Source organism: Trachemys scripta, chromosome 3 (assembly GCF_013100865.1).
Source record: "Trachemys scripta elegans isolate TJP31775 chromosome 3, CAS_Tse_1.0, whole genome shotgun sequence".
In the NCBI taxonomy this organism is placed as follows: Eukaryota; Metazoa; Chordata; order Testudines; family Emydidae; genus Trachemys; species Trachemys scripta.
In genome coordinates, this window is record NC_048300.1 from 49,504,459 (window position 1) to 49,526,553 (window position 22,095).

The following is a 22,095-nucleotide window of genomic DNA, read 5'->3' on the forward strand; positions in this document are numbered from 1 at the left end:
GCTCTGTTTAAGAGCTGGGCTGCCCAAGCGCTACCGGCTTCGGGCAGCCCCCATGCCTCCGGACCCTGCGCCCCCAGCCGGGCACTTCCCCTCCCGGGCTCCAGCGGCGCAGGGTCCGGAGGCACGGGGGCTGCCCCAGCGCTATCAGCTTCAGGCAGCCTCTGTTCCTCCGGAGCCCGGGAGGGGAAGTGCCCGGCCGGCAGCTGGAGTCCGGAGGCAAGGGGGCTGCCTGAAGCCCATAGCACTCGGGCAGCTCGGCTCTTAAACAGAGCCGAAGAGTCAGGGGAGGAGCAGAACCGCCATTTTCCCCAGACATGTTCGGCTTTTTGGCAATTCCCGCCGGACGGGGGTTTGAGTGCCGAAAAGCCAGACATGTCTGGGAAAAAGAGGACATATGGTAACCCTAGCTCAACCCCTTCCCACTCCCTCTTCTGGGCCTGCCGTGCCCTCGCTCCTTCCACCTCCCTCCCAGAGTCTCCTGCCCACCACAAAACTGCTGATCGGGAGGAAGGGGAAGACGCTGATCGGCGGGGCTGTCGGTGGTTGGTAGATGCTGGGAGTGTGGGGGAGAGCTGATGTGGGGCTGCTGACGTATTACTGTGGCACTTTCGCAATGTACATTGGAAAATTCTGGTTCCTTCTCAGGCTCAGGTTGGCCACCTCTGTCCTGGAGGATGGCCCTGGCACTCAACATCCTGGCTTGCTGCAGAGCAATGTGCTGTGTAGACAAGCCCATATCTGTATTAGCTTCGCACCTTTAGTTAATTCATCTTAACTTTCCTGAGTTTCTCTGTGTAGACAAGCCTTCCCATATTAGTCACTTAAATTAATACTCCCTCTTATACTTGTTTCAACTTGATCCTACAGGAAGGGAAGTTATGAGCCTCTGTTTCCATAGAAAACAGTCAGCTTTCTGGAGTACAGCTTCACTGCAGGAGCACAGCAAATAGCTTAGCCTAGCCTGGAAAAGAAAGGCTTATAAAACACAGCTCTTATCTCCCTGGCGTGTTTAAAAACCAAACATTGCAGCACCAAGAACCCAACGTGGATTATAAGGAAAAATGAAACTGATTATGCTGATCTAATGTGCAAGCTAAGGAATGTGAAAAGACCAAAGGGCAGTTTGACAAGTTGGCTTTTTAAAAAGTTTGCTTTAATAAGCTAAGATCCTCTTAGAAACATACAGTAAACACATATAGCAAAGTTCTTTAAACGATACACATTTTTGGGAAAACTATTGAGATAATTTCAGCTGAGACATCTTGCCTGGCCCATGTTATAGCAATGAGAAAATTCTATTTCAGAGGATTTGTCAGAATATGCTAAATTAAGAGTGATTCAAAATCATGAATAGAGATGGTAACAATAAGGCATAGCATCTTCCACTTTTTGCTTCTATTTCTGATGTCACAATTCCTCCTCTCCTTGTTAAGAGGTACATGAACCCAGCTTGTAAGAGCATTTGAGACAGTAAAATTATTGCTCTTTTAAGGTGGAGCCCTCCTCACACACACTATAGCAGGGGGCTGCAAACTTCCATTTCTTAACCCTTTGCATGAACCTTTAAAATTAACCATCTTTCAGTCTGAGGAGTTCCTTTTAATAAGATGAATGGGAGGTTCTCAAGGGTTCTCAGTTATGATGGCACACACCCATCAAAACAGATTAGCCTCAAATTTGGGAAGGGTGGGGTTAAAAATGATGCAATAGCATGTTGCTCAACATCTTCTCAGCCCACTTACCTCGGTCTCTCCTCACAGAATGGACTGCTCTGAATAATAGAGCTCATCTTCTGAGAAGATGCACTTTTCATGTACAATCGAAAATGAATTGTTTGAAAAGTCTAAGGTTTTGAAGGGATGCTCATTATAGCTTTTCTGCTTGTTAAATAGTTCATGAGTTAACAGAGCACTGAATTTTAGAAATTGTTCCTCTAGGCCTAAAAAGTGTAGTTTTAAAATCAGAGGGTTGGTGATAAGCAGAACTAGAAAGTCTCCATCTTACATTTTACTCTGTTTAACAATCCCAACTTAACCATTGTCAGAGTGGTAATGAAAACATGGCAGATATCTTCAGATGCAGCACTTAGTAAAAAGTCAAATGAAACCATGGTCAGCTTCTGTTCCAGCTGGGTTTGAGGAGATCAGACGCTACCATTATGAGCCTCTTCAACAAAGCAGAATGATGGTCTCTTTCAGGAGCTGGCCAACTCTATCATCTGCTCAGTGACTGACGCAGCTCATCATACATTGCTTGATCCTATCGATGCCAAGTTAGGTGGGGAAAAAGAAAAGATACTTCAGCACAGCAAGAATGCATGCTATGTTTAAAGGTGACTTTACACATATTTTCCACTAGGAAAACTAAACAGAAATGAGCTCTGTGCCTGGTGGCTAATATTTGGCTAAAATGTTTACAAAAGAAAAACCAATTGGAGGCTAAAGAGTATCTCTTTTATGGGATTAGTTTAAGACAGGTCACCAACAATCTGTAATTATTAACAGAAGACTCTGTGTTGGCAGAGTTCTTCTATAAAAAGTATGACACTGCCCTGCTTGTCTGAGACCATGTCTATGCACAGAACTGCACTGGTTTAAATTTAAGATGTGATTTTTGAACCAGTTTAGTTAAACTGGTGCAAAGCCCTGTGCAGATAGTGTCTTATTTTGCTTTAGTTTATGCCTATTCCCAATCCTAAACCAAAATAAACCAATCCTACACTGAAATGACAGAGACCATGCACACAGGCCTTTGCCTTGGTTTAATGAAATCTGATTTAAATTACAGCTTAATTAAGCTAAACTGTTATTTTTCTCACATAGACGGCTCTTATTCAGTACAGATATGCTAGGTGCATCCAGAGGCTAAGCACAAAGTCAGTTCTGCCATTTTCTAAACGCTGTTTACAGAGATGTTCCCATTCTGCATTAGGATGAAACCTAGGACCCTTTCAAATGTTTTTCACAAAAAATGAGCGTGCACAACAGAGCGACAGATTGATTCCAGTCCCTCTCCCCAGAATAGCCAACAACCAGTTGGTTAGGGCACCTACCTGGGATGTGAGAGATCCAGTTTCCAAGTCCCAGCTTCAATGAATATTTAATTATTTATACAAAGTAAAACAGCACCAATAGGAGAGACTGAGGAAGAATTGGAGAAGGGACTTGGAACCTGGGTCTCCCACATTCCAGGTAAGTGCTCTAATCAATAGGCTATTGGCTATTCTGGGGCAGGTGTCTCTCTGGAACCAGAAATTTCTTTGGGAGAGTTTCTTAGGTCCAGAATGAAAGTTTCATCAAAGCTGATACATTCTTGTGAAATGTCTTGGTTTTGATGACTCAGTATTTTCCAGCACAAAAAATGTTTAGTCAAAAAATTCCTAACCAGCTCTAACGAAATAAGGCTTGTCTATATTAACACTTAGTTTGTAGCAAACTGGGGTGTAAATCTACCCTGCACAAGCCTGCCACGCAACTCCTCTGCTTCAAAAGCATGAGGATTCATAATACATGTCACTTTAGCCTAGGCAGTGTAACTGCAGTTACTGGTCTTATTCTTACAAGTACCAATCTTTTAAAGTCTTACTCAAGCCATTTACTTCCATATTATCCTACATCAAGGAGTTCCACAGGATAATACATATATTGACTACCGAAATTTATAGCTGAAAATAATGACATTTTTTTCTTTGAGATAATATCCACCAGGAAAAGGATATCCGTGACCATGAGGTTATTACGGATATTTATCTAATCATTTTACGCCCAGCACATTTTGAGTTTGAAGAAAAAAGAAGAACTGGCTAATTTATTTTTAGCTCATGTTCATACTATAGTGAAAGTGATTTCAATGCTTCACGACTAAAGTCCATAAAGCCAGCAGACACGTGGAACTTTTCCAAGCCAGCAGACACGTGGAACCTTTCCATGAGAAGGGCCCTAAAGCAATAAAGCTACTGTCTAAATTCCAAAGATTTCTCCTCTGGTCACACTGCATGAAATTAATGTTGAGAAGTAATGATAGTAAATACTTAACAAATTTACCAGCCATTCATCAAAAAGAGAATGGTTCATGATTTGACCTTCCAACTGACCTTCCAGATGATCAACTTATATGTCGACTTATAAAAGCATGAAAAGGCTGATAATCAGGAAGAAGAAAAAAAGAAATTGCTTTTTCTTAATACAGCTTATCTCAAGACAAAGATGTTATCTTTATATATTAAGCTGTACTAAGCTTCCCCCCACCATTCAATAGGTTCATGCATGGTGGAAGCAAAGCGTAATGTAGCCACAACACCATGGGCTGTGATCTCATCAGATCTCACAAGTTTAACAGTATCTGTAGAGTCAGTTCTTGTATCGGAAACGTCTTTGAAAAAATCCAGGATGTTGCAGAAAATTATGTTAAGGTACACTTCCCTGAGCCAATACTGAACTCCCCCATCATCACTGTGGTGCTGGAAGGGCAGTAATCTTCCTGGATGAGACTTAAAACAGAGGCCCTAGATGCTTGAGTCCATTTATGAAAAGTGCCATGGGATCTTTTAGAGTGTTAACCCAGATGTCCTGAACACAGATTCAAACACAATAAATATATGTTGTCCTCAGTTCTTCCCACCAGTTTCCAGTAACTATAGAATTCTTTACTTCCTGTCCTCAATTTGCTTTGTGTGATGTTAAACAATATTCACCGACCCACAATTTTATAGCTTCTCTTACCTTTCTTGATATAGATGATTTCACTTTCTTAAACGCTTCTTCAAAGTATTTTTGGCTAATCTTGATTTCTCCTTAAAAAGAACACCATACAATGGACTTAAAGACTATGATTTACCCCAATTCAGTATATAAAACACACACCCGCACACTGCTTTCCAAATAACTCCCAGACTGCCATTAGTGAAATATCTCAAGTCTTTGCATTTCACTAACTGCTTTGTCTACTCTGCGCAACTGGCTGAGATCTGAGCCACAGGCTTGATGAACTCCTGAATTTCAATATCATGTCTAATGCAGACTCTGTGATCTTGAGCAAATCCCTTACCCTCTGTACATCAGTTACACCATCTGCAAAATGGGGATAATACCTATTTACCTTACAGGGTTGTTTTAGGTATCAGTGTTTGCAACTGTAGATTAAGGGCTTGATTTTCAAGTAATTGTAGCTCCCATCAAATTCAGCTAGAATTCAAGGTGCTCAACACTTCCGAAAACAAATAACAAGTGAGCCCTGGTCTACAGCTAAAACTTAAGTCATCCTAGATACCTGACTCCTGGGTGTGAAAACTTCATACCCCTGAGACACATAGTTAAGCTGATTTAAGTCCCAGTATACACACCACTAGGTTACTAGAAGAATTCTTTCTTCAACTGAACTACAGCCTTTCAAGGGGATGGATTAACTGTACTGAGGGACAAAACCCTTCCGTTGCTGTAGCAAGCGTCTATGCCACAGGAGCTTAGTGTGGTCATACCCTGACTTGCTAAAGATCAAACAGGAAATCTATGACAGGGCTAGCTTCAGAAGTAAGGGCTCCTCATTTTCAGTCCTACGCTCTCACCACATTACATATTATACACACATTGGTTTTATTTATTTATTTTTACATTTAGGAAAAAAAACTTTCAACATCATCCCAAGTATTCTACATGACCCCCAGGCAGTTCAGCTCACCCCAGTACCATATTGACATTGTTTGGCACTCTCCAGAACCCAGGCAACTGCTTACCCATGTCATCACCCATTACCCAAACTTGCATAATCTGTATGCATGTCAGACTGTTTCTTTTTCCAGCATTTCCATCCAGTAATTACATGAATAAATCATAGCTTTAATGATTCTTGAACACAGTCTTTGAAATAACAAGTGTATTGGGAAACTGAATTTCATTCCAAACGAATGGAAAAGAAATGTGCATTGTCCAGCTCTCACTAGAAAACAACTTACATTATATGTGGATTTAATCGACTGCAGGATCAAATTGGTACATAGATTTAGTACAACAACAATTCTCATGCACATAGGTAAGCTTCACATCAGACGTGCTGAATGTAGCAGAATATGTTTTTAAAAAACATTTTGGTGATTACTTTATAAGTATTTCATTAAGGCACTTTCAGTTTCACTAGCTTACACTACCACTTTTCATGCTGTAGTGTGTGTGTGTGTGTGTGTGTGTGTGTGTGTGTGTGTGTGTGTGTGTGTGTGTGTGTGTGTGTGAGAGAGAGAGAGAGAGAGAGAGAGAGAGAGAGAGAGAGAGAACAGAAAACTTGAACATCTCATGAACATATTTAACCATTGTGGGTTTATTTAATGTAAGTCAGTAAAAAATGCTGGTTAAAACTATAGCCATCACCAGAGCAAGATTCCACACAGATGGGCTCAGGTAACAATGATTTATCTTCCAGAAAGCTAAAATAAAATCTAGCTCAGCATTCCTCCACCTCACCCTCTCTTCTATACCACACAAACATCTGGAAACTCCCTGTGACTGACTCAAAGAGTGTGAAGGGGAACACACTATGAATTATCAAGAGATCTGTGAGCATTTCATGCTGAATGAATTCTAAGCCATGTCAGGTCTACAAGTCCAACAAACAATAGTATAAACATCTCCAGTTTACTGTGTTATTGTGACCCAAATGTTTACTTCAGCTCACAGAATAGTGTTTTCAACAGTTCAATAGGCCAGAATTCCCTTTCAATGGGTTTCAGGATCTATCTTTGCAACCAAACTATCTTAATGACAGCAGCAGGAGCATTTGATAGGCACCTATATTAGCTTTAAAAAATAAGTAAAATGCTAGAAATACGGATAATCAGATTAATATCTTAAAAAGTGGTCAACTAAGGTTTTACAACACTAGAAACTGATATTTTTACTTTGAACTGGAGAAATCACCCCTAGGGCTTCATCTACATTCATTAAAACAAACAACAAAATTTTCCACTTACTAACTGCACCGCATTATAGCAATAGTGGGATTTTTTAAATCCCTTAATGTAGACAAAGCATCTGAGGGAGGAGAGTATTTCTTGTTTCCACAGCCTATTTAATTCATGATCTTTATGCAGAGATTCCCAAAGGGGCCAATCGTCATGGTGGTCCCTCCACAATGTGGACACTTGCTTGCTAAGAAGGGTAATAAAAATCAGATTCATTTAGGAAAAGCCACCAAAATAGCACTTGGACAGCAATGACTTCTGGTCCCTAATTGACCCAGAATGGAGTCATACCTGTGACCTGGAGATGGTAGGCCACACATCAGATAGAGAATGGCTCAGTTATCTGTATATGCTCAATAGTCGGACAGAGCTCCGGGTTTGATCTGAATGTTCTCTCTAGCTAGTAAAGCTTGGAAGAGGCACTGAACCTATAATAATAGCCTGGCCTCCCATACAATTCCTGGATCAGAGAAACACTTGAGTAAACCTGAGGTCCAGCAAAAAGGACTACCTACGTCTAGCAGACATATAACAGATGGCAGCTGCACTGTTTGATACATGCCCTTGTCTACAGTCAGAGATAAAGAGAGGCCTAAATCCAAAACTGGGAAAACAAGAGACCAAAAAAAAAAAAAAAAAGTGAATACTTTAATGCAAACAATAAAAATGGTAAGAGAGTACACTACTGGCTAGACACCAGTTAAGACTGTGGACTAATTGTGCTGTACAAAAACATAGTAAAAGACTTTCTTCGCCCTGATGATTTTATAATCGAAGGAAAGTTAAAATGGTATAAGCTAAGGCATGAATTTAAACGGATATAGTTATACTGGTATAAGCCTTCCCATGCAGACATTCTTATTTCAGTATAAGAGGCCCTTTTGGGGTTTATCTTAAGTCACTTGGGGAGGGACTTAAAGAGTTTAGTAATGACTAATCTGAGATTGTCCTTACAACTTTAGAACAAAAAAGGTAAACCAGGACAGTTTCATTTTGTTTTTAACTTTTTTAAAAAGTATCTGTTTTCCCACAGTCATCATTAAGCAGTTGAAGGTCCCAATAGACCCTACTATATTTTTATACTACTCATCACTAGGATATCTGGCCCACATTCAAACAATTATCTAATCTTGCATGTAAATTCCATGGGAAATATACCATCCTTGATTTGATAGGTACTGGAGAATTATTATCCTTGCCAAGATTTCACTGTGAAAGGCAGGGGAGAAAAGAGTTTGTGTCTGAGCTAGGGAGACCTGATTTATTGTCACTAAGATTGTCATGATGCAATCAGACAAAATCAGACCTACCCATTTAAACTGAATAGTTATGTATGTAGATTTATTTTATCGTTGAAGTTAATGTGTCACTGGAGACAGAAAGTAAGAAATGTCAAGATGATATGTCAACAAGAAAGAAATTTCTTCTCCATTGCTTATCGCTAGCCACATAGGTCATTATTTTATTTTTATTTTTTTTAAAGAGCAAGAGAAATATTTAAGAAATGCTAAAGCATAAGTGTTACCTTATTCTCTTTCACTGCATACAGGTTAATGAAGGACAGAGAACACTGGGGACAGATCTCCCTTCCGCCATCTCCCCCCCCACCCACCCCCAAACCAAAACAGGTAGACAGGACAAATCCATTTTCAATTAGATCTTGAAATTAAATCAAATAAAGGCTGGATTTGCCTTTAAGGCTCAGCATTCAAGCATGGGTGCACAACCTTTGCAGCCCCAATACATCTGGAAGCACAGCTACTGCTACACCCTTTTACAGAACGTAGCATGCGCTCCTTCTCAGGGGAGGCCTGCTTGGCTGACCAGTGCAGAAGGTATGTGAGCCATTCCGCTTTCCTTCTGAAGAGGGCAATGGGAGCTAGCCTCAAGCAGTCAAACTCCCTGGTGCAAAGACTGGATCTCTATTGGGCTCCTGTGCAAGGGGCTCGAAGGGGATGTATGTGGAAGTACTTTACACCTCCCTTTTTAAAGTACTTTGAGATCTACTGATGAAGAACTCTATATAAGACCGAGGCAGGGATGGGCAACTTTAAGGTAGCAAAGGACCACAAAATCCACTAAAACTCTTTGGCAGGCCATACATTTTTTAAAAGCCGCTATGAAGTTCATAACGCAGAAGTGCTTCCTACAATATAGTATGTTAACATACAATTAACCGTGTGTTAACAGTGTAAAACCTCAGTATTCTCAAATATAAAATCCCCTTAGAGCACAATCTTTAAGAGAAATACTAACATGCAGTTCTATTAACTTAGTATGACAGAAAGTGAGTGGGGCTAGACAGAAATTAGATTAGAAAAATGTCACAATTCATAGCCATTGAAACCACAGTATGGTTGTCCGATAGGCCTGGTCTACACTGGGGGAGGGGGAGGAGGGGGAAATGGATCTAAGATACGCAACTTCAGCTACGAGAATAGTGTAGCTGAAGTTGACGTATCTTAGATCGACTTAGAATCACTTACTTCGCTTCCTCGCAGCGCAGGATCAACAGCCGCCGCTCCCCCGTCGACTTTGCTTCTGCCTCTCACTGAGCTGGAGTTCAGAAGTCGACGGGAGAGCGATCGGGGATCGATTTATTGCGTCTACACTACACACGATAAATCGATCCCCGATAGATTGATCGCTACCCGCCGATCCGGCGGGTAGCGTAGACGTACCCATAGTGACCACATAGGGAATTTTTCATTCCAAATGTGAAGTTATCCTCAAAGATGTATTCTACCTGCCCTTAAAAACTCCAAAAATTACAGGTTATTTTAGGTCTTTAGAACTAAGATCTTCCAAAAAGGCTTAAAAATGCTTTCACACAATCCCAGACTATATACTAAACAACTAGAGTTGCATAGTGCAGGAAGCAAGCCAAAGGCTCTGTGGATCCAAAATGGCTTGAAGACAGTCAGAATTCCATTTCAATTTTTATGACCCCATTGCTATTACAAGTAATACAAGGTAATTATAACAAAGAAATTAGAGGAAAAAAACCTCCATTTTTACTTTGTGCATTTCACAGCACTTTATATATAATGAATTTAAGTTTCCCTGTTCAGTCCAATTAGTTTTACCTGTTTGTGTGGGACTGTACAGCAAGAAGGGAGAGAAAAACATTTTTTTAAAATAGGAAAATGTGATTTGAAAGCCGCAAAAATTGGTAGAGGGACTTATGGGCAGGTGCAGTACTTGCAACAACTTAACTCACTTTTGAAAAAGACCAGAATTCCAATGGATGGTGTCCCTTTAGTGACAGCTCTTCTATTTGTATTCTGAAAAATTTAAACTTTTATTTGGCCAGAACCAGTGAGAGATGAAAGGTCTTCTGCTCCTCATGTCAATTTTATTTGAGAGCACACAGCATGTTATTGAATTGGGTTTTGCACAGAGGGAGGTTAAAACACAGTGTCCCACACAAACACATATCCATTCGCTGGGAAAAGCATAGTAATCAAAAATATTTTTCTCAGCCCAGAAAGGACACTCGTCTTCCCAGGGCCGGTGCAAGGAAGTTTCGTGCCCTAGGCGAAACTTCCACCTTGCGTGCCCCCCACCCCCCAGCCTTGCGGCAGCTCCCCACCCTCCCTCCACCCTGAGGCATCCACCCCGTGGCAGCTCCCCCCCGGCCCTGAGGCGCTCCCCCATGGCAGCTCCCCACCCCAGCTCACCTCTGCTCCGCCTCCTCCCCAAACACACCGCCCCCGGTCTAATTCTCCTCCCCTCCCAGGCTTGCGGCGCCAAACAGCTGATTGGTGCCACAAGCCTGGGAGGCAGGAGAAGTGGAGCGGCCGCTGCGCTAGGAGAGGGAGTCTGAGCCGCACATGTCAGTGCGCCGCCAGCAGCCCAGCCCAGGAACGCTGTAAAAAAAAATTTGGGGGCACCGTTTTTTGGTGTCCCCAAATCTTGGCGCCCTAGGCAACCGCCTAGTTTGCCTTAATGGTAGCACCGGCCCTGCGGCTTCTCCCAAGATCAAACAGTTTCTGGTCACGTATTCACAATTACATGTGTGCAATTTGCATGTGCAAGTACCACATCTGCTCTCTCAAAATGGATAATCCTGCATGCAAGTGACCAGACAATTTTACAAAGTACCTTAGACAGATTGATTACAATAAATATTTGAAAATTAGGCCTGCAACTCCATTCCCAAATTTGAACTTCTAATACTACTTAACTTTTTAAAGCAAAAGCCCAGTTTCTAATAAATTTAGTGTCAACATCTTTACAGGAAATCCATACTAGTACGCCTATTGTATTCACCACAATCTCTTAAAAGCAATGCCTCCTAAGGATTACGTTTATATATTTTCTCAACAGAAACCTTCCCTCCTAGTTTTGGTTGGCCCAGTATCCTCCAAGAGTTCAAGCAGCTTACGTTTATGACCTTTAACTAGTTTAACTACTTTCACCACTTAATCATCTTCCCACTGTTCCATTTAGACTTTATATGCCTGTCTTACCTTTCTTGCTCTTGCCATTCTGTAGGGCCATTTCCTGTCTCAAGGCACAAACTGAAGCTTCACGCACTAGAGCAGAAAGATCTGCCCCCCTAGAGACAGATACAAATAGAATGGATCATTTTCGGATACAGTTCCCTCCATCATCTCTATTTGTGACGACATACATACAGCCAGGAGAATGCAAAAGATGCAGAGATAGTAGAACCGTCGGTGAAAGGTAAGTATAAAAAGTGTATTTGTTTAAAAAAAAAATGCTGGTTATAAAAAGCATCTGAAATCAAGTGGTGATCAGGGTGAGTTTAAAGATCTACTTCTCTCAGTAATTTACACCTTGGGGTTGGGAATACAGAAAATAGAGAATTTGGTACAAAGGTTACATATGCTTCACAAAAAAACAATAGTTGAGTTAGATTCACTCAGAGGATCCTATATCACTTGGAAGATTATAAACTACAGTGCATTCGACCCTGAATAAATCTTCTGACACAGAGACAAGAGGGAACAGCTGGCTTATTGATTCTTCATTGAAATATGCATTCCTGAGACCCACCTAAGGCATCCAGATTAGGTATTTCAGACATTAACCGTAGCTCTGAATTTATTTTGTAGACTAGAACTAAGTACAGCAGCCGTTCCTAGCTTTTTTTAGTCAGAGTTGCATTTCACAATGGATTGGCACCTGGGCATTCCCTGGCCCCATGCAACTGTCCTATGTCATCTTTGTCTGCTTCCTCATCCTCCACATCTCCTTTTACTCTTTCCCTTCCTCCTGCTATCTCATTTACTCTTTTGAGGGCTGTGATAAATGAAGGGAGGGGGTAGCTCCCTTTTATGGACACCAAACCAGCCAGTTAGCTAATAGCTGTTCTCTACTTACTTTACCTGTAAAGGGTTAAAAAAGTCCACAGGTAAAGGAAGGAAGTGGGCCTCTGACCAAAAGAGCCAATGGGAAGGCTAGAACTTTTTAAAATTGGGAAAAAAACTTTCCCTTTGTGTCTGTTGTTGTTCTCCGGGGAAGAGGAGAACAGGGCAGCAGTTATGCTGTGAGAAGCTGAAGGCCAGGTATGAAAATCATCAGAATTATACCTAGAAATTGCTTATTTAAGTAGATCAGAAATGTCTAGAAAGACATGATTAGGTTTATTTCTTTTATTTTGTAAGGCTTCCGGACTTCTGTGCGCTAACCCCAGATGCTTTTGTTTTGCTTGTAACCTTTAAGCTGAACCTCAAGAGAGCTATCTTGATGCTTTTGTAATTGTTTCTTTTAAGATCTAGCAAAAAGCCTAAGTTCCAAATGTATTTCCTTTCTTTTTGGGTTTAATAAAATTTACCTTTTTTAAGAACAGGATTGGATTTGTGTGTCCCTAAGAGGTCTGTGCATGTGTTGTTTAATTAGCTGGTGGCAACAGCTGATTTCCTTTGGTTTTTTCCTCAGCTCTTCCTGGGAAGGGAGATGAAAGGGCTTGAGGGTACCCCACAGGAAGAAATCCCCAAGTGTTCCTTCCTGGGTTCTCAAAAGGGGTTGTTGTTTTTTGCACTTGGGTGGTGGCAGCATCTACCCATCCAAGGTCAGAGAGAAGCTGTGACCTTGGGAGTTTAATACCTGCCTGGAGTGGCAAGTATTCATTTTTAAAATCCTTGCGAGCCCCCACCTTCTGCACTCGAAGTGCCAGAGTGGGGAATCAGCCTTAATGGGGGCTTTTTACTCTTCACTCTCCCCAGGCTTCACCTCCTCTTTATTTCATTTTCCACCAGCTGAGCCTGGCAGGCCACCAGCTGCCTTGTGTTATATCTTTTAACCCCACTGGAATTACCAAGCACTTTTTTCCCGCAGGGCTACCTGTTATCATGGATAAAAGAGGAGACAAAGCAGGCAGTCTGAGAATGGGCAAGTCTGGTCATAGTCCTATCCAAGGGAGCGTACTTCACCCACAGCTTGGGGAATACTGAACTATTGGCCTCTTAAGGCTCCATGTCCACAAATAGTGATTAGATCAGTCTTTAACAATAGCTGGAAACAAAGTGCTGTAAGTTATTCACAAATCAGTAAACTGGTACATGGCACGTAAGTCATACAAAACTAAGTCTTTAATACCTTTGGCTCATGCAAACAAATGTATTTAAGGAGTTATTTAATCACCAGATAAATATATCTCTTATAAGCCATTTAAAGAAGAGTTAGCAAGAACCAATAGGTCTGCACCCACTTTATTTTACATTTATTAAATCAAATGCAGTGGATATTGAAATTTTATTTGCTCAATATTTATAATTGTTTTGCAGATCTAGCAATGAGAACTTCAAACACCTGGATACATGGACTGAAATACTCTCCAGTTCATTGCACATTCTTTAATTACCTTCAGAGCCTCTGCCAAAATGCTTGTTTGCAACTCCCTACATAGTCACAGCAGATATCCTTACACTTCATTCACTCACAGAAACTATATTCCCCTTCCTCCCCAATGGTGAAGCACATCAGCACTGCCATCTGCTGCGTGCATCCTAACATTTGCTCACCTCTCTCTACTTGGATGGTAAATGGGTTCCTGCATTTGAAGCGTAGACTGAAAAAGACTCAAAGTCAGTGAACTGAATTCACTATCATGAAGTGAAGAAAGGAGCAGTGGAAAATGCTACATCATTCAGATGTATAACAAGGAAAAGTCCAGCCAACAGTTCAAAAGTTCCTCTTTCTAGTCAATTCAGAGTTAAACTTGTTCCCCCTAAGTCAGTTTAAGTGGCTGAAAAATGTAGTAACTTATCACCTACCCATTTCCTGTCTCTTTCTCTTTAAAAGAAGTTGGGGTTAGAGGATAGCAGAGAGGAGGGTAAAGCTGCACAAACCTCTTTCCTCCTTCTCACCATGCTGCCAGAAGGCTCTGGAAGGGGGCAGTGCAGTGGAGACCACCTCCTCTCACTCCAGAAGGTTTTGGAGGGAACAGAAAAGACATCACTCCTTCTCTATTCAGGCATTTAGATGGAGTGGAGCTTCATATTAACTCAGACACCTAGTAGCCAGAGGCTGTCCCGTCACCACGAGCTGGATCCAAGGACAGCAGCCTGCCTTTGTTAGAAATCCTAGGTGATCACCCCCTCACCAACACCTGGGACAGGGAAAAGTGGGAGCCTGTACTCATTTAAAGTATTGTCATAGAACCTAGCTGGTGGAGGCTATTACAGACTGGGGGTCTGTCTGAGTCTAACTGGGAAACACATGTTGTTTTGTGACCTCCATTTTGATTTTGTGAATGCCATTTTGTGATCATAATAATCATTGCGACTTTCACTTAGCAGTGCAACTTCCGGATTGGATTAAGACACCCACATGGGGTGAAACCCATTCTAATCCTGACAAGGTCAGTCTATCCTGGACACGGTGTCCTCATGCTATGGTGGGGGACACCACCACATGCAAGTGGACCAGGCTAAGGAGAGGGAAGCTAGGAAGTGCTGCCTGGCTTAAGGTCACTAACCAGCCTTCAGACTAACTAGGAGCAGGGTCGGCACCAGGCACCAGCCGAGCAAGCTGGTGACTGGGGCAGCAGCTTGTAGGAGGCAGCATTCGGCCCAATCCTAGGGCAGCACGACCGCTTTTTGTTGTTGTTGTTGTGGTGTTCCACTCTGGCCGCCCTGTAGGGGGTGGCGGCGCAGAGGACAGGAGCGCCCTGCAGCAAGCCCGGCAGGGCAGCCCTCGTCCTTCCCTCCCAGCCGACCGGAGCAGCGCAGAGCCCTCCCGGCAGCGCCCCGCTGAAGTCCTGGCCGCCCCCTTCTCTCTCTCCCCCCGCTCCCTTCCCCTCCCCCCACTAGCCAGGGCACATCTGCAGCGCAGGGAGTCCCCCTGCACCTGGCTCCGGCCGCGCTGCAGGTTTTTTTTTTTTTTTTTTTGCTTGGGGCGGCCAAAAAGCCAGAGCCGGCCCTGACTAGGAGAGGAGGGGGGTGAGATTAGAGCAGGGGGCTGCGTTATTTTCCAAAGATCTGTAACTCTCAAGTGCTTTCAAGAGTAAAAGTATCTGTGATAAAGAAACTCTTTTGTTGGGTAGGAAATTGGTACATCAGTTTTTCCATAACAACCACCTCCCTTTAAAAACAAAAACCATTCATCTGCAGCTGGACTTAATTAAATAATTAAACAATTCCCTTGCTAAGCCTGTGTTCCTTGCTTTAATGCCATAGTGTCCCAGAAGGATTTCATTACATTCCCGAGGTCCCACAGCCAGGTGGGCTCTAGTGGAGAACATGTCTAAGCAACGTGTGCTCAGAAGGCTGTGGCACCAGTTCTGGGGGCTCAGGCAGCTGGATTGCCGGGTTCCACTGCCCAAGAAAGGTGTCAGACGTGAAGTCTGCACTAGGGAGCGTGCCTGAGAGACCCAGAGCTAAAAACAGTGATCAGTCAGGACCCAGACCAAGGGGGATTAGAAGTACGTGGGCTGAGGATTGGAATCGATTTACAGCAGTCCATCCAGAGAGGAAGACTGGGACAAGTTGTAACTGGAACACCCAGCACCCTCATCTTCTATTTACAGATACACATCCATCTTATAGAGTTAGCTTTACTGATAGAAAGGGTCTGGTAAGTTTCTCAGCCCTGAACTTTTGTCCAGGATCTCATCATCTCACATCTTGAACACCGCAATATCCTTTTCCTCTGGCTTTGATAAATGCAGTTTTGCCACTCTGATATCCATTCACAATGCTGCTGCAGAGATCACTTTCCTAGCTTGTCACTTTGACCACATCACCTCTCTCCACACATCCTTCCATTGACTCCCCCTTCTCTATTGCATCCAACAGAAGCTGCTTATCTTCATTTTCAAGGCCTTTAATGAACTATCCCCACGCTACCTATCATCTCTCATTCACTATCGACTGTGATGCCAGCTTTCTTTGCCCAACTGTTAAATTTTCAAACAAGCACTGTTGTGTGCTCTCCAGTGCTGCCCCTCATGCTTTGATGGAGCTCCCCATAAATATCTGCAAAGCCACCTCATCATCCTTCAACACCCTCCTTAAAACTCTCCTTTGCCATGATGTCTACACAAAACAAAAACAACCCCCTGGCAACAGTTAGGCCACCAATACACTGATATCACTACCTATTACATAGGGCAATACTGTCTCATTGTTTCCTTGTAGTTTCCCATCTGTCTGTTTCCACCTGTTGTCTCTTGTCTTATACTTAGATTGTAAATTTTTTAGGGTAGGGACCATGTTTTTGTTCTGTGTACAGTGGCTAGCACAATGGGATCCTGCCCCATGACTAGGGCTCCTAGGTACTACAGTAATAATTACTTTAACCACAACATCAACCATCTTAATTTTTTTACACTGAAAATTATTTTTATTGCACAGTACAGAGATTAAGAGTGCAAGGTCTTTAGGGGAGCAATTATTACCTCATAAAAAAACTAAAGATTAACTAATCAATCCTGTCTATCAGTTTAAAGCTTTGAGGAGCTGTGCAGTGCTATGGGTTTGCAAATGACCGATAAGAGTGGTTATTAAATTTGCATCAAATCCATCCTTTGGACATTTGTACTACATGAAGGCTCCTCAGGATAAAATATGCCTCCAATACTCTGTGTCACATACACTACAAACGTTATCCATTTCTGTGAACTAACTCAGAGAACAAGCTGCATGTACCAGTTTTGCCTACTCACTTTTACCTACTATAACTGTGGATCCAGTTTAGAGAGAGGTTTCACATTTTATATCTGTGGTTCAGTGTAAACATTGCAGAAATAGAGACAAGGCAAAGAAAAAAGGACACAGTGGGCTTTGCTAAGCTACAGTAGTGTCAGGCACCACCAGACTATTGTGTAGGAAGAAGAAGCCTGTACCATCTACAAAGTCTTAGTAAATCCCTGGAAAAACTTCAAGTGTAAGTGATGGAAACAGAGGGAAAGGTGTTTGAGCTCTGAGAGTCAGCAAGTCCAATGTTCCTGTTAAAAATAATGTAAAACACATTAACATGAGTAGGACATTTCTCACTGCACGCATTTGAGTTAAAAATAGAAGACACTCACGTATAGCAATCACAACGCTGATCATAAGCGATTTCTTCAAGGTTTACATCAACATCCAAAGGGGGTCGGGTACCATCCTAAGGAGTTGGAGGTGATGGGAGAAGAAAAGAAATGGTATTTTTTTTTAGAAATAAGAAGCCCCCAAAGTGACTATCACACAAAGATCATGTTGTGATCAGGCTGCACAATTTCCTGAGACTACAGGGGTGGGGGATTAGTACAACTCAGAAAAGGACAAGAATGAAGACCAGGTCTGCAGAACCATTTGACACTGAATTGATTCAGAAAATGCTGCTGAATTCCAGTGCTGAGGCGAGGTGAGTCAAGGTCAGCATTACCCTTACAGAGAGGAGGAGGACTGTCCAATTATGCTGTTCACAATTCAAAAAGGATGCTAAAAAACTGGAAAGGATTCAGAGAAAAGCTACAGGAATACAGGATTGGAAAACATGATTTATAGGGAAAGACTCAAGGAGCTCAATCTATTTATCTGATCAAAGACACGGTTAAGGGGTAACTTGATCACAATCTACAAGTACCTACGTAGGCCACAGAAATTTGATAATCGGAGAGCTCTTCAATCTAGCAAACAAAAATATATAACGAGATCCAATGGCGGAAAGTTGAAGCTGGACAAATTCAGACTGAAAATAAGGTGCAAATTTTTAATAGTAAGGGTAACTACTGAAACAATTTACCAAGGGTTGTGCTGGATTTATCACCACCTGAAATCCTTAAATACTTTCCCCCCCAAATTGGAATTAATTCAAGGAAATCTATGGCCTGTGTTAAGCAGGAAGTCAGAGATGATTACAGCTGTTCCCTCTGGTCTTAGATTAATGTAAAGCAGGAGTGGGCAAACTACAGCCCATGGGCTGCGTCCAGCCCGTCAGACATTTTAATCCGGCCCTCGAGCTCCCACCAGGGAGTGGGGTCGGGGGCTTGCCCTGCTCCCAGAGCCGGCTCTAAGTTTTTTGCCGCCCAAAGCAGCAAAAAAAGCGCTGCCCCGCCCTGCCGAACCCCCCCCCCCCCGAGTGTCGTGCCGCCAAAACCCCGCCCCGCCGAGCGCCACGCCGCCGAACCCCCCCCCCCGCCACCCCAAGATTGGCCGCCCCTTACCAGGTGCCGCCCCAAGCACGTGCTTGGTTGGCTGGTGCCTGGAGCCGGCCCTGCCGGCTCCCGGAAGCAGCAGCATATGCCCCCTCCAGCTCCTACACATAGGGGCAGCCAGGGGACTCCACACACTGCCACCACAGCTCCCATTGGCTGGGAACCGCGGCCAATGGGAGCTGCAGGGGCAGCGCCTGCGGACGGGGCAGCGAGCAGAGCCGCCTGGCTGTACCTCCGCACAGGAGCCAGAGGGAGGACATGCTGCTGCTTCCGGAAGCTGCTTGAGGTAAGCATCACCGAGAGCCTGCACCCCTGCCCTCCTCCCATGCCCCAACCCCTTTGCCCCAGCCCGGAGCCCCCTCCTGCACCCTGAACTCCTCATTTCTGGCTACACCCCAGAGCCCACACCCCCAGCCAGAGCCCTCATCCCCCCAACCCNCCCCCAGCCCCTGCCCCAGCCCGGAAACCCCTTCCGCACCCTGAACTCCTCATTTCTGGCTCCATCCCAGAGCCCGCACCTCCCTGCTGGACCCCTGACCCCCCCACACACTCCAACCCCCAATTTTGTGAGCATTCATGGCCCGCCATACAATTTCCATACCCAGATATGGCCCTTGGGCCAAAAAGTTTGCCCACCCCAATCTAAAGTGTTGCAGGACTATGGTATAAGCATGTGTATCTACTTCCTCTCCTCCTTTACACACATATTCTTAAAGCAGAGTATAGGGTCGACAATATTAGTTAGCCAAACTTTTTCCAGCTTTTCTTTAAGAGAAAATTTTCTGGGGAAGAAGTAGATTGAAATCAATCAATGGAGAAATGTATACAGTATAGTTGCAGCCATGTTGGTCCCAGGATATTAGAGAGACAAGGTGGGTGAGGTAGTATCTTTTATTGGACCAGTTTCTGTTGGGGAGGGAGACAAGCTTTTGAGCCACACAGAGCTTTTCGTCAGGCCTGGGAAAGGTATTCCCAGTGTCACAGCTAAATGAAAGGTGGAACAGATTGTTTATCATAAGTAGCCCACATTCTAAGGAACCATTCAAGGGAGAGTGGCCTGTTAACAGCTCTGCAGTCCTAGGACAAGAAGAGGCAGTTAGTGGGTTTAAGATTGTTGTAACAAGCCATAAATCCAGTGTCTCTGTTCTGAATACCTACACAACACTTTCAAAAGATGAGCCTGGGAGCTTAAATTCATAACTCTGCTAGATGCTAAAAATCACGGACTGAACAGAGACACTAGATTTATGGCAAGATTTCTGTATCAGCTTGAATTTGTACAATTACCCATTTTGCCATGTGCATCTGAACTAGACTGTAAACTCATTAGTGATGAGACCTTGTCTTATGTTTTATATGGTGTTGAGCACAATGTCAGTGCTCAAACAAGGGTCCATGTATCCACACTTTTCAGGTTTATGTATCCAGAATGTATGGGTGAATTCTTTGCAATGTGCTGAAAAAACATCTTATCCCCTATTATAACATTTAATATTTTCCACTCGCCATGGTTACAGACTTCAGCGTGGAACACTAAAACCTAGGAGTGAGATTACTCAATAGATATTTTATATTTACTTGTAAACCAATTGTTTTCTGTGAAGTCTGTCTCCCTGAAGGTCCATCTTCATGCAATATAACCAGCAGTTGAACATTTAAAGAAGAAAACCCCCAGCTGTCTTACAGTACAGGAGAGTCATAGTTGGAACAGCCTTACGTTCATATTATGATGTTTTTCTCAGTGGGTAAATTTGGGACAATTCAATTTTCAGAAGTGGTTACATTTATACTGGACCTTTCATCTGAAGAATCCCATCTACACCCAATATCAACACTGAAATGCAGCTACCTATGCCAGTGGTTCTCAACCAGGGGTACACATACCCTTGGGAGTGCGCAGATGTCTTCCGGGGGTACATCAACTCATCTAGATATTTGCCTAGTTTTACAACAGGCTACATAAAAAGCACTAGCGAAGTCAGAAAAAACTAAAATTTCATACAGACAATGACTTGTTTATACTGCTCTATATTGTCACATTCATAGAATATCAGGGTTGGAAGGGACCTCAGGAGTCCAACCCCCTGCTCAGAGCAGGACCAATCCCCAGACAGATTTTTGTCCCAGATCCTTAAATGGCCCCCTCAAGAATTGAACTCACAAGCCTGGGTTTAGCAGGCCAATGCAAGTACAATATTTATATTCCAATTGATTTATTTTATAATTATATGGTAAAAATAAGAAAGTAACCAATGTTTCAGTAATAGTGGCTGTGACACTTTTGTATTTTTATGTCTGATTTTGTAAGCAAGTACTTTTTAAGTGAGGTGAAACTTGCGGGTACGCAAGACAAATCAGACTCCTGAAAGGGGTACAGTAGACTAGAAAGATTGAGAGCCACTGACCTATGCTACGTGCTGAATAGTACAGGGAAGTTAAAGTTTTGAACAGAGACCCCGGGGACAAGCTTCCATTCACATGACAAGTACTATGGAATCTTTACAGTGAACTGCATAGCACTCAAGTTATTTACTTTGGAAGATTGAAGGGCAGAGTTGACCATGGTGAGGTCTGAACCTATGGTTGAACTTGAGAATTAGCTTTTCAAATCCATCCTCTCGTTTTGGTATAGAGAATTAGTAGAAATTTCCAAGTAGTCTCCTATTTCCAATTCCAATAAGCATCAACTTTGCATTAGAACTCCACAGCTATATCCTAGCTTCCCGCTTCCTGGATTGGCAGGAGCTGGGCTTGATGACAAGATGTTGCATTCACTCCTCCAAGGCAGAAGGGCTGGAACATTTTGCATCACTTCAGAACAACTCCTCCCAATTGCTTCAGGCAAACCCTTCAGCTGGTGGCTAAAAGTGTTTAGATGGAAGGATGTTTACTTGTGATGCAGGAGATGGAAGGTGTGGTGTGTGTGGGAGAAGACAGCCAGGGGGGCCTTAGAGCTCTAGTAGTGAAACACAAACACCCCCCTTCAGGAAAGGGATGGGTGAGAGCCACCCACTAAAAACACGTACCTCTATCCTGATTGTGTCTTGTATTCAGGTATAACAAGTTTGAACGCATGCATATAAAAAAAGTAGTTTGATCACGCAGGTACTTTAAATATAACCTGCAAAAGGCTTTTGTCCTTTTTTGTTTATGATGTAAAAAAATGCCTGAAAGGGTTTGTTTCCTATAACCTTCCTACATACTACCACCTTTACCTGGAGAGGGTGTGTTTTTTTTTTTTTTACATTAGAAATACAGGGTCTTTATCTAGTTTTGAAGACTTTATGGTGACTAGAGAACTAGTGCAATGACTAAGGCTACGAGTCAGTCACGGATTCCGTGATTTTACAACACCTCCATGACTTCCTGAAAATTATAATTCAGCCCCACGCAACAGGGCTGGGGCTCTCAGGGAAGGGACTTTTAGTCAGACTGTTTAAAACACTTGCATCTACCGAAACATATTGAACTTCAATGCCTGACACACACTTGGGAGTGTTGAATCTTTAAAAAAAATATTCCTTTCTTCCATCAT

General features: G+C 42.9%; 1 protein-coding gene across 1 annotated transcript in view; it reads right to left on the bottom strand.

The window, feature by feature from the left end:
* Positions 1–1,136: 1,136 nt before the first annotated feature.
* Positions 1,137–22,095, bottom strand: part of NVL (nuclear VCP like) — a 65,637-nt gene continuing 44,678 nt past the window's right edge. The window contains exons 20-23 of the mRNA XM_034764667.1: positions 17,451–17,527; positions 11,422–11,510; positions 4,722–4,792; positions 1,137–2,259 (exon numbers count right to left, since the gene is read on the bottom strand). Of these exons, the coding sequence (XP_034620558.1) occupies positions 2,215–2,259; positions 4,722–4,792; positions 11,422–11,510; positions 17,451–17,527 (282 nt within the window). The 3' untranslated portion in view covers positions 1,137–2,214. The remainder of the gene's footprint in view (positions 2,260–4,721; positions 4,793–11,421; positions 11,511–17,450; positions 17,528–22,095) is intronic.